Below are 22719 nucleotides of genomic sequence, written 5' to 3' on the forward strand. Positions count from 1 at the left end.
TATCCCATCCCTAAACAAATCCCAGTAGAAGCAGAGGATTCTGGGTTTTGTAGTAGAGTCGTTTCAACGAGGGCCCATCTGTGCAAGAGACTACATTTCCCTGAAGGCGCTCCGGTCAGTTATCATATTGTCCCGCCTCCTAACTTCCGGCGTTGCTACCGTTTCTGAGACCAATCAGAGGGCGAGGTTTGTGCGCTTCCGGCTCTCTCATTGGCGCATTCGACCGGGTGTCTGAGTTCAAATTTTCAACTGTACCAGTCGAGTCCCTTGGCGGACGGGCGGCGCTGCCTTTTTTCGCTGGTGCAAGGCGAAGCCGGGTAAGTGGTGGGAATATGAGGGAAGCCGCGGTGCGCCGTGGACCATCCCTTCAGCTTCCTGAGAGGGTGGCGGGGTCGTCCCAGCGCGCGGGCTTCGGGCGTCGATGAGGGGGCTTCGCGGAGAAGCCTCAGATTCGGAGTCAGTATTCCTGGGAACCCCGGAGCAGGGGCTGCTCCGGACCCTCAGCCAGTAGGCTTGTTCGTGTTAGCACTGCTCTCCAGTTTCCGCACCAAGCGTGTTCCCTAAGCGCTCTTAGCTTTACTTCAGGGGAGGAAGTTGAGGCCTAGTGGCTGGAAATATCCCTGTCATTAAATAGCTTTGGTGGAGGAAAAGAGATGTGGCCACCACCAGCTGCGTTTGTCTGAGAGGTTTGTCTGCCAGCACAACCGAGGTAGACTTTAATTCCACTTTGATTGCGTTCTGCTTGGAATATAAAATTCATTTTATGTTATCCTTACCACCCTCTGCCTTTGTATCGAGTTTCTGCCTTTCTAGCTTTCTTTCTTGGGACATTTATAGATAGGAGGGGAAGGAAAGCTGTGACACAGATCATATAGTATTGTGGGTTGTGCTTACCCTTATTTTCTTGATCTGTAAGCGCATAAAATTTTCTCAATAGTAGCAAGGACTCACACCAAACAATTCCCGCTTTATGTATTTATGAATTTATTTATTTAATTCTGCACTTCTGGCTCATCCTTACCTTCTATCTTCACATCCTTTGCCTTTATTTGTCTTTCTCTCATATTTAACAAAAACACAAACTGTTAAAGAACTATTTACTACTATAGAAAAAATATTCTTTTTGCTGTTGTTTTGAGACAGGGTCTCCTTACATATCCCTGGCAGTCCTGGAAACGCACTATGTTGACCAGGCTGGCATCGAACTCACAGAGATCTGCCTGCCTCTGCCTCCAGGTTCCGGGAATAAAGGGATGTGTCGCTGGGCCTGGCTAGTAAGACTATTCTTGTGTGTGGCCTCAGTGTATACAACACCTGTCAAGTTCTCTCGTTTGGATTGTGTCTGTGCAGTGGTATCGAAGTTGTCATTTTCTGTTAAAAATTATTGTGGCCTTCAGCCAACGGGACCAGCTGATTGACCTTTGAGAGTATATCATGTGCTTAGGTTAGCTGATGTTAGATACAGTGTGTATGCAGATACATGATATATTCAAGGGTTTTCTGGTATGCTTGAGATCAAAATGGTTAATTCTTTGTATGTGCATGTGTGTGGTATTGGGGTTTGAACCCAGTATCTTGCTCATCATGAGGGAGTGTCTGGGGTGCTCTGTCCTTGTGTGTGTGTTGGTAATGATTACTCTTATTGAGATAGGGTCTTGTGTAGCTTGTGTGGGCCTGAAAGGAACTATATAGCATAGGCTGTTCTTTACATTTTTTTTTTCTTATGGACTATTTATTTTATATACATTAGTGTTTTGCCTAATCATATGTCTATATGTGGGTGCAACTGGAGTTCCAGACTGCCATGTGGGTGCTGGGAACTGAACCTGACTCTTCTGAAAGAGCAGCCAGTGCTCTAACTGTTGAGCCATCTCTCCAGCTGGTATAGGCTGCTCTTGAACTCCTAATCCTTCTTCCTTCGCTGCCAGTGCTGGGTTTCTAGTGTGCACTCTATGTTGTGCTAGGGACTGAGCCCAAAACTTTGTGTATGCTAAGCAAGAACTCTACCAATTTCTGTTTTTAAGACAGAACCAGAGTAAGTTACCATTATGTAAGTAAAAGCATTGTTTTGTTTTGTTTTACAAGTATTCTAGCAATTTAGAAGTGGAGCTGATAAGACTGAATACAGGGAAGGTTGGACTTCTGAAATGTTGGGATACAAACTGACTCTTGAAAGCAGGGTTTGGCTAGGCAGGGATAAGAACAGCCAGGCTGCATATGTGTTTAATTGGATGGATAGGAAGGCTATGTCTTAGTTGACAGCAGAAAAGAAAGTGTGGAGAAACTGGATCATACTAAGTGGGTCAGAAATTTTGAAGTTTTTAGTATGCAAATAAATGCATTCTTTTGAACAGACTTATGCTAATGTGCACAGTAGAATCAGATTCTCATCAGATTATCTTGAAGGTACAATTAAATTCGGTCAAAAAAGTTATGTGGAAAAATCCTTTGTTTCTGGTTCTGGTATCAGGAGAGACTGAGTTTTACATTCCCTTTATATTTTTCCTTTAGGTTTTCTTGGATCTGTTCTCTATAATGTGAGCCTATACATCCAGCCTCTTTCCTTTTCAAAATTTTATTTAAAAAGATATATGTATATGTATAAACTTTTGGGAGAAGATCAGAGAGGAGAATTTATGTATCTTCTCACAAACTTCACTATTTTTGCCATGTAGCAGTTAGGAAGCAGAATTGATAATTGATTGACTAGCCTGAGTTATTATATAGATTTGTATTTGAGACAGACACGTGTAAATCAGCAGCCCAAGATCCTTTATAAGAAAAAGATGGAAGCCTGGTTGTGGTGGTGCATGCCTTCAATTTCAGCAGAAGCAGAAGCAGGTGGATCTCTATGAGTTTGAGCCCAGCCTGGCTTACAGAGCAAGTTCCAGGACAGCCAGAGCTATACAGAGAAACCCTGTCTCAAAAACAAAACAAAAAGAAAAAGATGGAAATTAAACAATAATAGAAAGAAGCTGGGCTCTGTGATGCACACCTGTAATCCCAGCACTAGGGGATACAGAGGCAGGTGGATCTCTGAGTTCCAGGCCAACCTGGTCTACAAAGCGAGTCCAGGACAGCCAAGGCTACAAAGAGAAACCCTGTCTTGAAAAAGCAAAAAAAAAAAAAAAAGTGTTATATTAGTCAGTGTTCTCTAGAAGAGCAGAACACACACATAGATATAAACATACATACATATATGAATGCACACACACACACATATATGGGGTTTATTAGACTTATAGAACGTGGTCCAGCTAGTCCAGCAATGGCTGTCTACCAATGGAAGTTCCAAGAATCCAGGAGTTGTTGAGGCCACAAGGTTGGCTGCATCAGCTGGGCTCTAATGTCAGTGAAGGAATGGACTTGCCAGTGAAAACAAGCAGGCAAAGAGCATGCTTCCTTCTTCCATGTTCATCTTCTGTCAGCAGAAGATGTGGCCCAGATTAATAGGTGAATCTTCCTACCTCGAACGATCTGGATTAAAAGTGTATTTTCCTACCTCAAGAGATTCCTATTAAAAGTGCATCTTCCCACTTCAAATGATTTAATTAAGGGGGAAAAAAAAAATCACAGGTGTACTTAGCTGTTTGGGTTTTAGTTAATTCTAGTTGACAATTAAGAATAGCCGTCACAAGTTGACCCCTTTTCAACTTGACACACAATCATATCTACTTATGCCATTCTTAATTTCCAAATGAAAACAATAGCCAGGTCATAATTACACCTGACATGATACAGCTATCCTTCATAGAACTGCAAATGCATTATGAATATTAAACTAGAGGTACTGTCCATTGAGGGACATTCTTTTGGTATCTTAAAACTTAAATATGATATTCTCTTAATTGATGCTTCATTGCATGATAAAGAAATTGAGGATGAGGGAGGGGGCTACAGCTGGGATGCAAAGCGAATAAAATGTAATTAATGTAAAAAAATAACAATTAAAAAGAAATTGAGGAAAGAAAACAAATCTGTATAAATACATTCTGAACAAAATATGACAGAAACACTCATGTCAATTTCATTTTTAAAGGTTTATTTGTTTGTTTGTTTGTTTATGAGTAAATGCCAGAAGAGGGCATCAGAACACATTATAGATTATTGTGAGCTACCATTTGGTTGATGGGAATTGAACTCAGGTCCTCTGGAAAAACATATAGTGCTCTTAACCGCTGAGCCATCTCTCCAGCCCTTATGTCAATTTTAATCCTTATTTCTGCAACTGGTATTTATAACTACCTTCCTCTACTACCCATTCTGTATTTCCTCCTCCACCCTCAGCAAACTCCCCCCACCCCTCAGGAGTGACACATTCCTTCATTTTTGAAAGGTCTGTGCCTTTTCGTCATCCTCCCTGGATTAGATTGCTGTAGTTTCCCACTGGTTTTAATCATAGGACACAGTAGATACCCTAAAGGATCTGTTGTACTCCAGACTTAGTCTTTCTTACCTACACTGTGGAGAAGCAATCCAGTTTCTTCTTGCCGATCTGGCTCAATCATGCCCCTTCCTCCTACACCGTTATTTTTTTCTTTGGCTATTGGCATCAGAAACCCAAAGTGGCCAAGGGGACGTCTCTGAACTTCCAGTTCAATGGGATGTTTGTTTTGACTCCTGGCAGGACTGCTGCCCACTGTGAAACCAAAACGTCTAAGCCAGCAGAACTTAGGGCTGAGGGAACAGAAGCAAACTTTTCCTACTGGGTTCCTAGGGGTGATAGTGCATGGAATGACTCCCTTTCGACACCTTGATTCCTGGACCCATGGGTTCTGGCTATATATACTGTTATATATATGTAATATATATGCTGATTCAAATCATGTACCACCTTCTGGAGAACTCTTTGCCAGCCCTCCAGGCTGCTGTCACCTCACTGCTGCTGTAACTGTCCTCAAAAGGTCATCCCATCTTTCTGTCAAGCCAGATGCTTCAGGATGGTGAGAAACATGGTAAGACTAGTGGATTCTGTGGTTGTTAGTCCACTGCTGCAAGTCTCTGGCTGTGAAGTGAGCCAGAGTGAGCCTAATCCTCTAGCCACCCCGCTGTTGCCCATGGGCCCCTGAACAAAGTGTCCATGATGACAAAATGGAGGTTATGCATGGGCTCAGCAGCATAGATTCCCACTCACCAAAGCTGACGTGGCTACAGCTGCTTCTGAATGCCAGAACTGCCAACAGCAGAGACCAACACTGAGCCCCAGATATGGCTGAAGTGCTGCCCACTGTGAAGATTTCCCGTTGCTGGTATTTCAGGGGCATAATGCTGTAATTAGGCACTTCTGGTTGGTGCCTGCCTAACATGCAGAAACATCAATAAACCAGTCAGTAGTCCCCTCTTTTGGTTGACCAATGGTAGGGCACACCTCATGAGGCAATAGGTGCATGCCTGGCAACAGATGGTATTATAATGGGAGAAACTGTAGGCATTTGGGCAACTTCTTTACGTAACTTGCTTATGCCTTCAGGACCTGCTTGGGTCCGATCACATACATTTATTTGATAATAGATAGCTTCCATGCGTGTCTTACTTTATAACTTGGTGAGTCAGATAACACCAGCTCATGATTGCTAACCCAGGTCACATCATAGCACTGTCAAACTTTTTGTTTCCACTAAGGTCCAACAGCAGGCCAAGAGCTGTCTCTCAAAGGGGAAGTAGTTGTCTATAGATGATGGTAGAACCTTGCTCCAAAATTCCAAAAGTCTCTTCTGTGATTCATCTGCAGGGGCCTTCCAAAAGCCCCAAACAGCATCCCTTTCTGACACTGATACCTCAAGTACCATCAGGTTTGTTAGATCCTGTGGTGGAGCAGCCTACAGAGCAGCCTGGACCTGCTGAAGAGCCTTCTGTTCTAGGGTCTGTTCAGAGCTAGCAAAAGTTGGTAAGAGGTCAAAATAACACACCAAAGTAAGGAATCATCTATCTCCGGAATTCAATTAGGCCCACTAAAATATTCTGCTTCTTTTTGATGGTGGGAGGGGCCAGGTGCAATAACTTATCCTTCACCTTAGAAGGAATATCTCTGCGTGCCCCACAGCACTGGACTCCTAAGAATTCAATGAGGTAGAAGGCTCTTAAATTTGGTTGGACTTATTTCCCATCGTTTGATGTACATATGTTACCAACAAGTCCAAAGTGGTTGCTACCTCTTCCTCACTCAGTCCAGTCCGCATAATGTTGTCAGTATAATAGACCAATGTGATATTTTGTGGAAGAGACAGACAATTGAACTAAGTTATGACACTGGGCTTGAAGTAAAACTGTAAAGGTATACTATTGGCATTGCCAACTGAAAGCAATTTTGCTTCTGGTTGTCCTTATGGAAAAAGGCATTTGCTAGATTAGTTGCTGTGTACTGTATGCCAGGAAATGTGTTGGTCCCAGTTAAGTAAGGGTACCCCATCTGATACAGCAGCCACAGCTGGAGTCATTACTCGACTGAATTCTTGCTTTCTTACTTACTTGCTTTTCAAAACAGTTTCTCTGTGTAGCTTTGGCTGTCCTAGAATTCACTCTGAAAACTAGGCTGGAAATCATAGAGATCCACCTGCCTCCTGAGTGCTGGGATTAAAGGTGTGCACCACCACCGCCTGGCTATACAGAAAGATCTTTTCACATACCTTTCTACTACTTCCAGGGTCTTCATTAGAAGTGTCCACTGATTTGGGGAGGGGCATGCATGAAGAAGGGGGAGGGAAGGTGAGATTAGGAGGGGAGGAGAGTGGGGTTTACGGGGGGATACAAAGTGAATAAAGTGTAATTAAAATAAAGAAGTGTCCTGGGCGGCAGGAATTGAGAAGACTTGAGAAGGTGACTGTGGTTTTGGAGGTGAGGCTGCAGAAGGTGGACTGGAGAGACAAGTTAACTGTAGGTTAGGAGTGTATCCAGCGGAAGTTACTGAAACTCAAGGGAGTAAGAGAGCCCTTAGCATAGCGGCCTCATAAATGTTGAAATAACTTTAAATGTGTCTTTTTAAAGCTAATACATATTTTAGAAAAAAATTCTTCAATTTGCAAAGAAAAAGTAAAATCACCCACAATTGTACCTTTTAGAGACATTATGCTAGGCATGTGCTGTTGTGTTGGGGATTGAAGCCAGAGCCACACGCCCTACAACTGAGCTAGCCTCAATCCTTTTTCTACATTTTTTTTTTCAAAGATTTATTTTATTATTATTTATACAGTGTTCTGCCTGTGTGCCAAATGCCAGAAGAGAGTACCGGACCTCATTATAGATGGTTATGAGCCACCTTGTGGTTGCTGGGAATTGAACTCAGGACCTTTGGAAGAACAGCCAGTGCTCTCAACCTCTGAGCCATTTCTCCAGCTCCCGTTTTTCTACTTTTAATTTTTTACTTTATTTTGTGCATATTTTTAATCTTATTTTATGCATATAGTATTTTGCCTACATGTGTCTCTGTGTATCACTTTCCTGTCGGGTTCCCGTGGAGGCCAGAAGCAGTGTCGGTTCTCTTGGAACCACCATGTGGGTACTAGAACCCTCCTCAGGGCCTCTGGAGAGAGCCCATCCTCTTAATTCCTGACCCAACTCTCCAGCTCCCCTTTATGAACTTTTTTTTTTTTTATTTTGAGACAGTGTCTCACTATGTAGCCCTGGCTAGCCTGGAACACAGAGATCTGCCTGCCTCCAGAACTCAGATTAGATTAGAGTTGAGTGCCACAATGCCCTTTTCATACTTTTTATTTTGAGTCAGGATCTCATGCTGCTGCCCAGACTGGCTTTGAACTTGTGATCCTCCTGCTTTCACCTCCTGAGTAGTTAGTATTATAGGTCTGTGCTACCGTGCCTAACTTGACTGACATTATAGATTTTTGTCTGAGTCTATATTTCAAGTAAAAAAATGATACTCTAGCTAGGTATGGTGGTAGGATGTATTCAGCTAATCTCAGATTAAGGAGGTTGAGGCAGGAGAATCAGAAGTTCCAGGCTAGCTTTGCCCACATGCTCAGTTTAAGGCCAACCTACCTATATTTTTTTTTTGAGATTCTGTCTCAAACAAAACAAGAACAAAGAACGAACTGGTTGGTGGCACATCCTATAATCCCAGCACATGGAAGGTGGCGGCAGAAGCATTAGGAGCTGAAGGTCTATATTCTGACTATATTCTCAGCAATATAATCAATTTAAGGCTAGGCTGGGCAACATGTGATCTTGTTTCAGAACTATGTCAAGGGAGGTGTGGGGAGTGGGGAAACTCTGAGTGAATGTGTCTTGTTAATATGAACACACACACACACACACACCAAAAAAAAAACAAATATGAGCCAGGTTTGGTGGTGCACATCTTTAATCTTAGCACTTGAGAGGCAGAAGCAGGCGGATCTCTGTGAATTCAAGGCCAGTTTGGTCTACATAGAGATTTACAGGACTACATAGAGAAACCCTGTTTCAAACAAAACAAACTCAGTCCAGTACGAAACTTACAAGTTTTTTTAATTACTATTATTTTTAATTTTTGAGACAGGGTTTCTCTGTATAGCCCTGGTTGTCCTGGACTCAGTTTGTGGACCAGGCTGGCCTCGAACTCACAGAGTTCCACCTCCCTCTGCCTCCCCAAGTGCTGGGATTACAGGCGTGCACCACTGCAACCAGCTACACGTTTTTGTTGTTGTTGTATTGTTTTGTTGTGTGTATGTATGGTGCATGCAGAGGCGTGAGTGCCATGGGGTAGAGGCCAGGGGATAATTTAATAATCTTCTTCCACCATAGACAGGGATCGGAGCCTCTTCACTCTCCTTGCTTGGTGTTTGAGATGAAGTCCTGTAGGCCAGCCTCAAATTCACTGTGTAGCTGAGGTTGGCCTCTAACTGATGGTTATCCTGCTGCTTCAGCAGTCCAAATGCTGTGATTCCATTCATGATGACTCCATGCCTGTCTGAAGTTAAGTTCTAGAAAGAAATGAAAATAGGTTTGCTTCGTGTTTCCGGGCAGTGGTGAATTAGAGCAAAGTGTCCAGTGTGTCCTGTGCTGACTTCTGAGTGTTTGGATGGTAAGGGGTTGTTTTGAGATTTTAAATTGGCCAGTTTTTAGAAGCTTCATAGATCTGTTTCTGTAAACAGATCAGATTTCAACATACAAGTTAGCCAATGTGGAAACAAAGTCCATTAAACTTTCTTCGGATTCAGTTTGTAAATTTTGATTAATAGTCAGAATTAGATGCTGGATATGTTGCCATTTGCTGACTCTTTAGTTCCTTAGGAAAAAAAATGAAGATGTTTTCTCTCTGGATAAAATGAAAATCTGTGTTAATGTAGTGAGATCACTTACCCCTCTGAAGGAGGAGGAGGGAGCCTTCGTGAGAAAATGCTATTGCTTGGATGAGATTATTTTAACTGACTGCTTCGAATGAAGCCTTGACTTCTGTTTACTTTCTTGAATTACCAACGGGCTAGCTTGTGCTTTCCTCTCTGTTTCACAAGCTGAGTGGTGAGGTGCTCGGGCTTCTAGCACATTGCTCTGTTTTGCTAGGAGCTGCTAGCCTACAATTTCAGGCCCGCTTAGAATGCACTCTGCAGCTCCCCCACCCCTTCTGAACCTGCACCTTTTGATTTATAGAGCTTGTCAAGGCTAGTTATTTTTGGTTTGAGGGTGAGTGAAGAGAGACAAGAGGCAACAAGAGGCTAACTTCAGATGAATGTAGAAACAGGTTACATTGCTTCTTCTGCAATCTTCCACATGTGTAGTTGTCTTCATTTGTTTTCCCTTTTCACCCATTTCTTCCCCAGAAATTTTTTTGTTGTTGTTTTTTATCCAGACAGGGTTTCTCTGTATAGCCCTCATTACCCAAAAATACTCTGTAGACCAGGCTGGCCTCAAACTCAGAGATCCTTCTGCCTCTGCCTCTGAACTGCTGAGATTAAAGGCATGTGCCCCTACCACCCAATTTTAGATTAAATTTTAATCTGTAGGTTTCTTTAGATAACACTTCTCAGAAAACTTTCATGGGCCCTCCTCCCTATTCTCTGCTCTTGCTGAGTACTTTTATGTATTGTTAAGGAAGGAGCACCCTCTGTCTGGGTTTGTTTGTTTGTTTGTTTTGTTCTGTTTTTTTGTTTGTTTTTTCAAGGTAGGGTTTCTTTGTCTTGACCCTGGCTGTCCTGGAACTCACTCTGTAGAGCAGGCTGGCCTCAGACTTAGAGAGATCTACCTCCTCTGCCTACTGAGTGCTGGGATCAAAGATGTCTGCCACCACTTGCCAGCTCTATTGTCTTTTTTTCTCTTTCCCAAGACAGGGTTTCTCTGTAATAGCTCTGGCTGTCCTGGGCTCACTTTGTAGACCAGGCTGCCCTCTTGATATCTACCTGCCTCTGCCTCCTGAGTGTTGGAATTATAGGCATGTACCACCATGCCCAGCTGTTTAAGGAAAAGGATTACATATATATGTGTAAATACACATATTTTTTTTCAGTGTTTTGGGAAACAGATGGACTATAGGTGATTTTTAATAGGCAATTTTTTAGAGAACTAGTTCATACATAGCATATTGATTCATGCATAGCATATTATTTAGAAAATATTTCTACTGTATTTTATTTTGTGTGGATATTTTTGCCTCCATGTATATATATGTACCATGTGCGTGCTAGGTGCCCATAGAGGCCTGAAGAAAGCATCAGATACCCAAGAACTAGAGTTACAGATAGTTGTTAGCCACTTTATATATAGATGCTGGGAATCAAACTCCTGATCTCTGCTCGTAACTGCTGAGCCATCTCTCCAGCCCTAGACTTTTTTCCCTCGGATTTCTTATAGGATCATTTTTCATTAAAAGCTGTTTTTTCTTTTAATTTTATTTTCACTTACCTATTTTGTTGAGACAGGGACTCACTATGTAGCTAGCCCTTGCTGACCTGGAATTTGCTGTATAGATCAGACTGGCCTCTGAACTCAGAGATCCACCTGCCTTTGCCTCCCAGTGCTGGGATTAAAGTGCCATCAAGCCCAGCTAAACACTATTTTTCTCCTCAGAATATTTGTAGTTTTTCAGGAGTCTGCACTGTGGCAGTTTCAGATAATTTTGAAATATGAAGCTAATTCTCTTGCCTTGGCAGCTTGATTTGTGTGGTTGACGTATCTGCTTTTTTTTTTCCTCCTTCAGTGAGACCTGTTGACAGAAATTCAATCTTGATTAAGGGGTGCAGCAAGGATCCAGTTCCCACCATTCATGGGGCTCTCATTTAAACAGCTGCCTTTAGCTTTGACCTGTGTGGCATCCCACTAGGCTCCATCAGGCGTTAATTTTTGTTACTTTGATATCCTAATATTTATTGTTTGTGGTGAGGTAGTGTTGTGAAACCATCTTGATTTAGCAGTTACTTTGCTCTGTGTCCTGGGTCTCCTCCCCTCCTCTGTTTACTTTCTCATGAGCTACATCCCCAACTCTACTTTTGGTTTTCTTCCTGTGCTTTGTCAGCCTTTAACAAAGAGGATGGGAATTCTCAATTGTTGACTGATACCTATTTGTTAATTTGATCCCACTTTTAGTAGAGACATGATATTTTTATTGTTTGACACAGAGTCTCACTTTGTAGTCCAGGCTGGCCTGGATCTCAATAAATAGGCCGAGTATGACTTAAAACTTGAGTCAGTCCTCTTGCCTCAGGTTCTAAGTGCTGTGCTTGCTGCTTTTAGGAGATCCAGGTTTGACTCTCAGCACCCACATAACCATTTGTAACTCCAGCCCCAGGGTGTCTGATGGCCTCTTTGGCCCTCTGTAGGCAGCAGGCACACATGTGGTGTGCATACGTACATGCAGGCAAAACACTCATGCAAGTGGAAAAAAAAAGATGGGGCTTTGCAGTTAAGAGCACTGGCTGCTCTTTCAGAGGTCTGGAGCTCACTTCCTAGCAACCCCATGGCAGCTCACAACTATCTATAATGGGATCTGATGCCCTCTTCTGGTACCGATGGAAACAACTCTCATATACATAAAATACATAAAAAATAAATATTAAAAAATATGTGTATATACTAGAAAGAATATGTAATGTTTGGATAAATCAAGTTAGTGGTCAATTTATGGACCACTATTATTTCTAAAAATCAATTGATTAGAAATTATTGTTCACATTATCAAGAGTATTTAGGAAAAATTCAAGAATTCCAATCTTTTTTTAAGTGCAAACTCAGGAAAATAATGTTGCTCAGCCTGCTAGCCTTTTCAATGAAAAGGCAAATGTTTATATAATAGTAAAACATAATTTCAAAGAACACAAAAGCTTTACAGTGCGACTTCTAGGTCCCTTTCCAGTCTCATTACTGACACTGACTTCTTCATTCATTTTTGTGAACATGTGAGTTTGTTTTCTTTTTCATCTTTTTTGTTTTTTGTTTTTTTGAAATCACAGAGGCCCAGACAGAAGGTGTGGTGAAATCACGGTGGCTTCTCCCCTCCCCTCGCCCACCTTTTTTTTTTTTTTTTCTTTTTTGTTTGTTTTTGGAGTCAGGGTTTCTCTGGGTAGCCCCAGCTGTCTTGGAACTTGCTCTGTAGACCAGGCTGGCTTGGAACTCAGAGACTAGCTGCTTCTGCCTACTGAATGCTGGTGTTAAAGACATACACCACTCCCGCCTGGCTTTTTTGTTTGTCTTGTTTTATTTTGTTATTTTGAGGTCTCACTGTGCACCTCTGGCTGTCCTGAAACTCACTATGTAGAGGAGGCTGACCTGAGATTTGCCTGCCTTTGCCTTTAGAGTGCCACATGTAGCTTGAGTTAGGGTTTATCAAGAAAGGGGTTTAATATAGTCTTAAGCATATTAAGAGTTAGGAAAGGGACTTTGATGGCTCAGCAGTTAAGAACATGGTTGCTTTTCCAGAGGACCTGGGTTTGAATTTCTGTCGTTCACATGGCAGCTTAGTTCCAGCTGAATCTTATCACCTTTTTTTGGCCTCTGCAAACACTACATACCCAGACATACAAGCGGACAAAATACCCATACGCATAAAATAAAAATAAATAAAAATTCCAAAATAAATAAAATTGAAAAGGAAAAAAAAAAGGAAGGAGGTTTAAGTAAAGGTCAAAAAAGTACATTATCCAAGAGTGTTTGCTAGCTTCTCAAGAGAGTCGCTGGAATCATAGTTTTTAGAGAGCTAAATATGGTTATGATGTGTTATATTCTTGCGTCTTTCTTCTCCCAGCTCTGCTTGTCTTCATTATAGTCCTGGCTGGGAAGTGTTCCCAGTGACCTCAGTTAGCTATTGAGATCATGAGAATCCAAGACTTTCCCACGTCTTCTAGAATAGTTGTTAAAAAGAAAAAAATTTTTTTTTCTTGAGACAGGGTTTCTCTGCATAAGAGCTCTGGCTGTCCTGGATTATCTTTATAGACCAGGCTGTCCTCAAACTCACAGAGACCCACCTGCCTCTGCCTCCTGGGTGCTGGGAGTAAAGGTGTGTGCCACCATGCTCAGCTAAAAATGTCCTTTTTTCAAGCAGGGAATTTTTAACTATTGCCAGAGAAATCCTTCACTAATTAAAAACAAAACAAAACAACAAAACAAAAAAAACAACTTTGTGTGTATGTGTGTGTGTGTATGTGTGTGTGTGTGTGTGTGTGTGTGTGTGTGTGTATGGTATGAATTTGTATGTATGTATTGTGTGTGTGTGTGGTTTACATAGCAAGTTCCAGGCCAACCTGTGTTATGTAAGTCCCTGCATTTACCCTCACCCCCACCAGCAACAACAAAAAGCTAGGTCATATTGCACGCCTTTAATCCCAGCATCCCAGCACTCCAGAGGCAGAGGCTAACTGATCCCATTGAACAAATCAAGTTCCAGGTAAGCCAGGGCTATATAGTGAGACCCTGTCTTAAAAAAAAAAAAAAAAAGGAAAAACACAAGAACAAAACAAATTAGCAAACAAAAACCCAGCAGCAATAAATAAACGAAAAAACAAAACCCCAAGATAAAACAAATTAACAAAACAAACGAAAAACCTTGAATAATGAAAGTGGAAATGAAGAGTGAAAAGTTTAGACTGGCATCATAGAGAACCTTCTTCAGGTCAGAAGACTGTGGAAAACAAATGCAGTGCTGTCTTATACACAAATGGAGACCCGATGTTCCTAACACTGTCATTGGCGTGTCAGAGGCTGTGCTGCAGCTGAGAGATAGGCCTTTACATGACCAGACAGGAAACAGTACTTTCTGGTCCTTAGCTTCCTCTACTAGGATAAGGACAATAAGTGATGCTTTTAAGGTTGTGAATGAGCATTTGAAATAACAGATTTAGTACGTAATGCAGTCTGGCATTTCTAGTTCCTATGTTTTAAACCACAATTTTAGTATTGTTTTGTGGTTTTTGGTAAACCCTGGTTTGTTTTAATTAGCCATATCTATAAGCTGCAAAAATCAGATGTTACCAGCTGGGCTTGGTGGCATACACCCTTAATCGCAAAACACCGGAGGCAGAGGCAAGAGGATCTCTGAGTTCAAGGCCAGCCTGGTCTATAGAGTGAGTTCCAGGACAGCCAGAACTACACAGAGAGACCCTGTCTTGAAAAACAAAAACAAAAAAAACAAAATCAGATGATACCTGCAGTTCTTTCCAGCTTGAGATACCATGTTTCTATGCTAAGTCCTCATCTAGAATGCTGCTATAAAGAGCTACAGCTGTAAGGAGTTCCCAGGGAGAAGTTGTATGGGATGTGTAATATGTATAATGATGTCACGGTAGAAATCTGCTGTTTGTTAAAACAATATTTCTGAGATACTCTAAACCCAGAAGTACTTTCTGTAGCAGCTCACTGAGAAGGTGAGGAAATGCTGGCCAAGCCACCGGGCAGTAGTGAAGGTCGGGTGATTGAGCTCAGAATATGGTGACAGTGATTTCAGAGACATCCAGTATGCAGGGTACCAATGTATAGCGGTGGTGGTGATGGAATTGAGGAAGTGGAACACTCCCTGGGGATATGCTGCTCTTCTGAGGAACATTTTCACAGTATGCAGTAAGGTACTCTGGCTCGGCATCATAAGAATTATTTTAGGAGGGAGGGGCTACAGTTGGGATACAAAGTGAATAACCTGTAATTAATTAAAAAATAAATAAATAAAATTATTTTAGAGAAAATAACAAATATGTACAGAATATTGGCTATAAGAATTTTTTATAGAAAGGTTTGTTTGTTTGTTTGTTTGTTTGTTTGTTTGTTTGTTTGTTTTGAGACAGGGTTTCCCTATGTAGCTCTGACTGTTCTGGATCTCTGAAGATTAGGCTGGCTTCAAACTCACAGAGATCTGCCTACCTCTGCCTCCTGAGTGCTAGGATTCAAGGTGTGTGCTACCACTGCCCAGCTTAGAAGGTTTTTGTTTGTTTGTTTGTTTTTGTTTTTTGTTTGCTTTTGAGGTTTTTTGAGAAAGGGCTTCTCTGTGTTGCCTTGGCTATCCTGGACTTACTTTGTGGACCAGGCTGTCCTGGAACTCACAGAGATCCATATACCTCTGCCTTCCGGAGTGTTGGGAATACAGGCATGTACCACCACATCCAGATGAAGCAATTTTTACATTTCATCAAATGATGGTATATGCTCAAATTCATTGCCATGGAGTATTGTGTAGAATAGTGAAACAGATTCAAAATATACTGGGGTTGCAACTATGACTGTAATGTTTGTTTACTCACTCTCAGAGCCCTGACTGCCCTAGAACTTGCTGTGTATGTAGACCAGGCTAGCTTTGAATTTGCAGTAAGTCACCCTGCCTTTGCTCCTGGGTGGTGGGATTCTAGGTGTAAACTACATACCTTGCTCTATGTGTATGTATGTGTTTTGAGATAGGGTCTTATGTAGCCCAGGCTAGCCTTGAACTCCCATCCTTTTGCCTCTACCTCCCGAGTGCTGGGATTACATGAGTATGCTATTACACCTGGCTCTGCTTCAATGTTTTTTACAAGTGTTTTGGTTTAAATGAGCATGAATTTTATAAAATTAATTTTTAAGCCAGGACAGTGGTACATGCCTATAATCCCAGCACTTGGAGAGGCAGAGGCAGGTGGATCTCTGTGAGTTCGAGGCCATCATGGTCTACAAAGTGAGTCCAGGATAGCCGAGGCTACACAGAGAAACTCTGTTTTGAAAAACCAATATAAAATAAAAAATTAAATTAATTTTTATAGACATTTAGAGAAAGGTTGTGTGTGTGTGTGTCTTTGTTTTTGAGACAAGGTTTCACTATATAGCTCTGACTTAGCCTTGAGCTCAGTAAGTAGACAAGGCTAGACTCAAACTCACAGAGATTACCTGCTTCTGTCTTCTGTGGTATGATTAAAGGCATGCTTCACCACACTCAACTTAAAGTTTTAAAAAAAAATGTTTGTGTGTGCATATGTGCCATGGCACACCTATGAAGGTCAGAGGATAGCTTGCAGGGGTCACATCTCTCCTTTCATATGGGTACCAGAGTGAAATACAGATTGTCAGGTATGGTAAGCTAAAGCCTTTGTACTGGGCCGTCCCACAGATCCCAAGGGAGGGGATAACTTTTATATAAATATTGTTATCTACTTCCTTACTTCCCTTATTGTTACCTACTTTCCTTTTTATTGAGATAGGGTCTTTCTCTGTAGCCCTAGCTGGCCTGGAAATTGCTGTGTAAACCAGGCTAGATTCTAGCTTGTCCAGAGTTTTCCTCTTTCTGCCTTTGAGTGCTAGGAATCACAGGCAGTGTGCCCTGATGCCGTCTCAGGGTGCTTTCTAGGACAAACAGTTCTGTTTGTCAGTGAGTGTGGCCTTTAGGCAGTTTTTCAGACTACTTCAGCTGTCTTGTTAACTAGCTAGAACTAGAGCAGGAGAGTTAAACTTACTAGGTTTGCTGCGCATGGTGGAGTGCGGTTTTGATGGAATCAGGGCTAGGTTCGTATTGCTGACTTGTTCTTTGTACTTATTCTGCATGTTGTGCCTTCGATGTGTATGAGGTCATTTTCTTCAAAGGTACCTAGGAATAGTTTTGTTTTTTTTCTTCTGCCCCTCAGTGTTAGAGATCAAACTCACATCCTCAAGCATACTGAGTTTGCTTTCCACCACTGAGCTACACCTGCAGCCCAGGAATAGTGTTGTCTTAAGATATTTCTAAGGAATAAAACACAGTTGGCATAACCATGTCTCACTCTTGTATCTATAAGGCACTCCGCTAAGCACCCTGATATACACAACTAAGATGAGCTTTTGCCTTCAGATGTGCAATCTGCCAGGAGAAACATTTATGGAGTTAGCTGATACAAGTTGAGTGCTTATTGTTGTAGAGGAGATAAGCTAACACTGTGGCTTTGGAGTTATTCATATGTACTGGTTGATACTTAGTTGGACTTGGGTTAAGATTGAAAGGTGTAAGTTAATGTTGTTGGGGTCTGGAGAGATGGCTCAGAGGTTAAAGAGCACTGACTGCTCTTCCAAAGGTTCTAAGTTCAATTCCCAGCAACCACATGGTGCTCATAATCACCTATAATGAGATCTGGTGCCCTCTTCTGGCCTGCAGGCACACATGCAGGCAGAACACTGTGTACATCATAAATAAAATCTAAAAAAAAAGGTTGATGTTGTGTTTTAGAAATTAGGTTATCAGGTAGAGATTGAATACATAGGTGGAGGAAGCCTTCAAAGTAAGAAAATGGCAGATTGAAGGAAAATTAATAATGAATGCAACACCCAATAGTAAATGGCATATTGTAGGTACTCAAACTTGACCTTTTTTTTCTTTCTTTCTTTTTTTGTAGACTTGGTTGGCCTTGAACTCAGATATCTGCCTGCCTCTGCTTGGATTACAGGCATGTTCCATTGTGCCTAACTGGCTTTTTCTTAAAAAAAAAAAAAAGATAAAAGTTTATATGTTTATTTATTTGTGTGAGTGTGCATGCACGCCACAACATGTGTATGGAGATGAGAGGTCTACTTGCGGGAGTCAGTTTTCTCTCGCCACTATGTGGATTTTAGAGAACCAAACTAGGTCATCAGGTTTGGTGGGAGGTACTTTCACTTGCTGACCCCTCTCACCTGCCCCAAACTGGCTTCTTTCTAAGTCCACAAGCTAAAGCAGGTAATCACTAGCCCTGGCTGACCTGAAATTTATTATGTAGACCAGGCTGGTCTTGAACTCACAGAGATCCACCTGCTTTGTGCTACCAAGTGCGGGGATTAAAGGCCTGCATGTGCCATGCTTGGCCCTAGAAGATTTTCTGAATTGAAAATGTAAAGCCAAAGTAGTTGGTAGGGCTCAATACCTAATGTTTATGTACAACCTAATTTTGTGACCATTTCTTTCCTCAGAAGGCGATCTGTTGAGTACGGTGTTGGAGTCTTGGGACAAGCGAGTCCTCCTACACTAATTGGGGGCAATGTCACAAGTTACAGCTACCTACTCTTTTGACGCCCCCACCGACTTTATCAATTTTTCATCTTTGAATGCTGAAGAAGATACTGAAAATGTGGACTCGTGGTTTGGTGAGTGGCTACTTTCACTGCTTTGTTTTGTTTTGTTTGTTTTCAAGAAAGGGTTACTCTGTGTATATAGAGTATACATCCCGGTACTTGCGCTTTTGAATTCAGAGCTTGCCTGCCGGTGCCTCCTGAGCACTGGGATTAAAGGCGCACACCACCACCCTGATGTTTCTCTACCATTTTAAGGGTTAGTATCTTTTGTGCTAAGGACAGTTCAAGAGTAAAAGAAGGCCTGGAGAGATGGCTCAGCAGTTAGGAGCACTAGCTAACTTCCCAAACCCACTATGGCAGCTCACAGCTATCTGTGGTTCCAGTCTTAGGAGATCCAATCCCCTCTTCAGGCCTCCCCAGACATATATGAGGGCAAAACACCTATATGCATAAAAATAAATTAATAAAATTAAACAAATTAAAAAACAAGAGGCTGCCAAAAAAGTAATTATACATTCTTTCCACACCGTGATTCCCTCTCACCTGTGGTTTAATAGAAAAACAGTTAACTTTTAAACTACAGAAATCTGTTCTCATGTGAAATTAAGTTTTTTGAGACAAGGTTTCAGACTGTAGCCTAGACTGGGCCAGCACTTCTGACAGTCTTCCTGCTTCAGCCTCTGAAATGCTAGTACTACAGGTGTGACCCACCATGCCAAGCTTTTCTTTCCTTTCTTTCTTCCTTTTTTCCTTCCTCCTTCCCTTCTTTTCCTTCCTCTTTTTTTGACACAGGGTTTCTCTATGTAGCCTTACCTATTCTGGAACTCACTCTGTAGACCAAGCTGGTCTCAAACTCAAATACTAAGGCTGTAGGTGCATAAGGCTCAATTAGATGAAACAGGGTTTAATGAAACTTGAGGATTCAGGCATGTCTGTCATGGTGGTGATCATATAAAACTTACCCCATTGTCATCCAGGCATAGACTGCACCTGACATTGCTACATCCTGCTAGCCTTAGATTTCTCTAGGGTGTGTGTGTGTAGCTTTTGTCAATCAAGGTTCATGAAGCTTGCATCTCAGTCAAGATGTCGAATGGCTCTAAAAATCACAAAGAGCCCATGTTGCCCTTTTATTTTATTTTACATATTTGTTTTTACATATTTGAATACCTTTGAGATTAGTCTTGCTTTGTCTGTTTCTGAGACTGGCCTTGAACACCTGTGCTCAAGAGATATGACTAGATTGTGCCTGGCTTGCTGTTGACATCTCTCCAGCTTAGGCTGTTTAATTTTTGGAGACAGAGACAAATCTGACCTGTAAGGTTTCCAGCCTCCAACCTTCACCTTCCATGTGCTAGAAATTGAGTGTCAGTTCATTTTTCAATTTAACTTTTTTGAGTTGAGGTCTCCTGTATCTCAGATTGGCCTTGAACTCAGTATATCTGAGGATGATCTTGAGTTTCTCATCTTACTTGAACCCCGTAGTGCTGAGGTTATTGGAGTATATGACCTCTCCCGGCTTATGTAGTACTTGGGGCTGCATTAAATACTTGTGCATAGTAGGCAAGCACTCCACCAACCTGAGCACAACCCCAGCACCACATACCTTTTATGTGTGTTTTAAGAAAATTTTACTTTTGTATATGCATCTGTATCTGTTTTGGTTATGTGTACTTGTGAGTACATTTGCCTGCAGAGGTATTGGTTCATTTGAAATTGGAATTACAAGCAGTTGTAAACCACCTAATGTGGTTTTGAAAGCCAAGGTCATGTCTTCTGAAGATGATTACACACTCCTAACCATTCCAGCCTTCCCAGAATAATTTTTAAATGGAGGCACTATGATACTAACAACCCAATCCATAAATAGGTAAGACAGCCTAATTGGAGTTCTGCAAAATGGTACAAGCCTAAAACCAGGCCAAAACATTTTTTGAAGATTTTTATTTTTATTTATGTGTACATTACCTGCATGTGAAAGAGTGTAGTACCCACAGAGGTCATGGGAGGGGCTGAGATCATTGAGCCTACTTTAAAGGCCCTTGTGGGCTGCTGGACATGGTGCTATGAACAGATCTGGGTCTTCTGCAGGAGCAGCAAGTGCTCTTACTCATTGAGCCATTGTGCCAGCCCCCAGCTTACAGTTGTTATTTTGATATGACTTCGGGATAAGTGAGTCCAGTTGTTGAAGATGCTTCTCATTTTATCCTTTCTCTTGTCTCCACCTTCCTCATTAAGGAACATTAACATCAATATGTGGTAGAAATAAAAATGATTATTGTGGCTGCACCACTTAAAATGCAGAGTCCAAATGAGATGGTGTCTGGCCTAGGAGAGGGCTGTGTTGAAGGAATAGCAGATAAGAAGGCCTAGAGAGGTCTTGTCCATGTCCCATAACACTGCAACTCAGAAGTAACACCGGCTGTCTCAAGATTTCTTTTCACATTTTCTTTTTGGTTTTTGTTTTTTCTTTTTGAGACAGGGTGTTTTGTGTGTGTGTGTGTGTGTGTGTGTGTGTGTGTGTAGCCTTGGCTGTCCATCCCAGTTGCTTTGCAGACCAGGTTGGCCTCGAGCTGAGAGAGATCTGCCTGCCCCTGCCTCCTGAATGCTGGGATTACAGGTGTGCACCACCTCGCCTGGCTCCTGGCTTTTACAAGTTTTCTTTATGTTCCCAGTATCCACAAAAAGGGAATATTAATATAGCAATGAGAGTAAATACAGAGTCTGAAAGAAAAAATAATTCTGTACTTAGAAAACCATCTTAGCTGTAGTATATTTCTTTCTTGTTTTCCTTCGTCTTATCACATCTTTTCACGGTTATTATCAGAATGTCTGTGCACAGTAGAGTTCTCCAGGGGCTCACTGTGCTCCTGCAGCTTGATACAGTGTGTTATTGCTGGGACAGGGATTCTACATCAGCTTTAGTCACAGAAGAACCCAAGATAAAACTGCTTGAGAAAACTTTGCTCTGCTCCAGTCTCACACATCCCACGCTCAGTGAGTAGAAACTGTCCCTTGTAATCTTACAGTTCCTGGTGGCCAAACTTTCTTCAAGGGCACTTGGTGTACTAAATAGTAGATAGGGCCAGATAATGTCCAAGTGGCCCTCACTGTCTTAACAATGGGAAGGAGTCACACACAGTTCAGAATCTGCAACTTTCCTTCTCTGGAAGGTGCTGGATGTTGCAAGTCTTTGCAAATAATTTTGCAGTTTGTTCTTGACGTGTAATATATGGTACTTTCCTTTAGTTGCTAGAATTGTGTTTTGTTAAACATGCTGGAAATGGGCTTTACTCCTCATTTTAATACATGATTTTCCTTTGTTTTGCTTCCTTACTGATTATTTCACAGATGAGAAGGCCAACTTGGAAAACAAGTTTCTTGGGAAGAATGGAATAGGAGAACCTTTTCAGGGTAAAACTTCTTTGAGAAGAGCCAAGCTTCAGCAAGGCGGGGGCACACCTTTGAAGGCAGGTAAGGAGAAACAGCTTCCACTAGCGCCTTGACAAAAGCTGGTGGTGACGAGAGCTTCGGATTCCTGAGGGAATCCCCAGGTTTGTCAGTGAAATGGATAGATTCAGTTGCTGGTGAATGTACAACAAACCATGCTGCTCTTTTTCCTGAGACAAGGTCTCTGTGTTGCTCAGGCTGTCCTCAGACTCGTGTCTTTTTGCCTCTACTTCTTGCATGCTCAGCTTGACCACTATACCTAGCTGTGTTTTTCTTTTTATATGCTTTTCGGATTTATTTGCTATTTGTTTTTCCCTAATGATAGGGATTAAATCTAGGACCTCATGCATGCTTGACAAGTGCTGTACCACTGTATTATAGTCCTACTCTGAATGCTAATATTTTTTCTTTTTCTTTTTGGTTTTTCGAAAAGGGTTTCTCTGTGTAGCCTGGGCTGTCCTGGACTTATTTTGTAGACCAAGTTGACCTTGAACTCACAGAGGTTCACCTGCCTCTGCCTCTCTGAGTGCTAGGATTATAGGCGTGTGCCACTACACTGGGCTTGTATGCTAAATTAAAAAAATGGTAATAATTGTACCAGAGTTCATGAATAATGTTGGTGTGTAGTTTTCGTTTCTTTTGTTCTTTGTTGTTGTTTTTTCTATTTGCTATGCTAGTGATTGAATATAGGGCTTTGAGTATGGCAGGCACATGCTTTACTGCTGGGCTGCAGTCCAGCCCTTAATTCATGAATTTTTTTGGAAGTGTTTTCCTTCTTTCTTTCTTTCTTTCTTTCTTTCTTTCTTTCTTTCTTTCTTTCTTTCTTTCTTTCTTTCTTCCTTCCTTCCTTCCTTCCTTCCTTCCTTCCTTCCTTCCTTCCTT

At 41.7% G+C, this 22719-nt stretch overlaps 1 protein-coding gene across 3 annotated transcripts in view; it reads left to right on the top strand.

The window, feature by feature from the left end:
- Nucleotides 1-257: 257 nt before the first annotated feature.
- The window catches only part of Tpx2 (TPX2 microtubule nucleation factor), a 48061-nt gene continuing 25599 nt past the window's right edge, over nucleotides 258-22719 (top strand). For all 3 annotated transcript variants that reach the window (XM_055617980.1, XM_055617982.1, XM_055617981.1), the window contains exons 1-3: nucleotides 258-317; nucleotides 18286-18459; nucleotides 21739-21861. In XM_055617980.1, coding sequence (XP_055473955.1) covers nucleotides 18354-18459; nucleotides 21739-21861 — 229 coding nt within the window. In that variant the 5' untranslated portion in view covers nucleotides 258-317; nucleotides 18286-18353. The remainder of the gene's footprint in view (nucleotides 318-18285; nucleotides 18460-21738; nucleotides 21862-22719) is intronic.

This window comes from Psammomys obesus, unplaced genomic scaffold, assembly GCF_907164565.1.
Source record: "Psammomys obesus unplaced genomic scaffold, mPsaObe1.curated_primary_1811, whole genome shotgun sequence".
NCBI classification, from domain to species: Eukaryota; Metazoa; Chordata; class Mammalia; order Rodentia; family Muridae; genus Psammomys; species Psammomys obesus.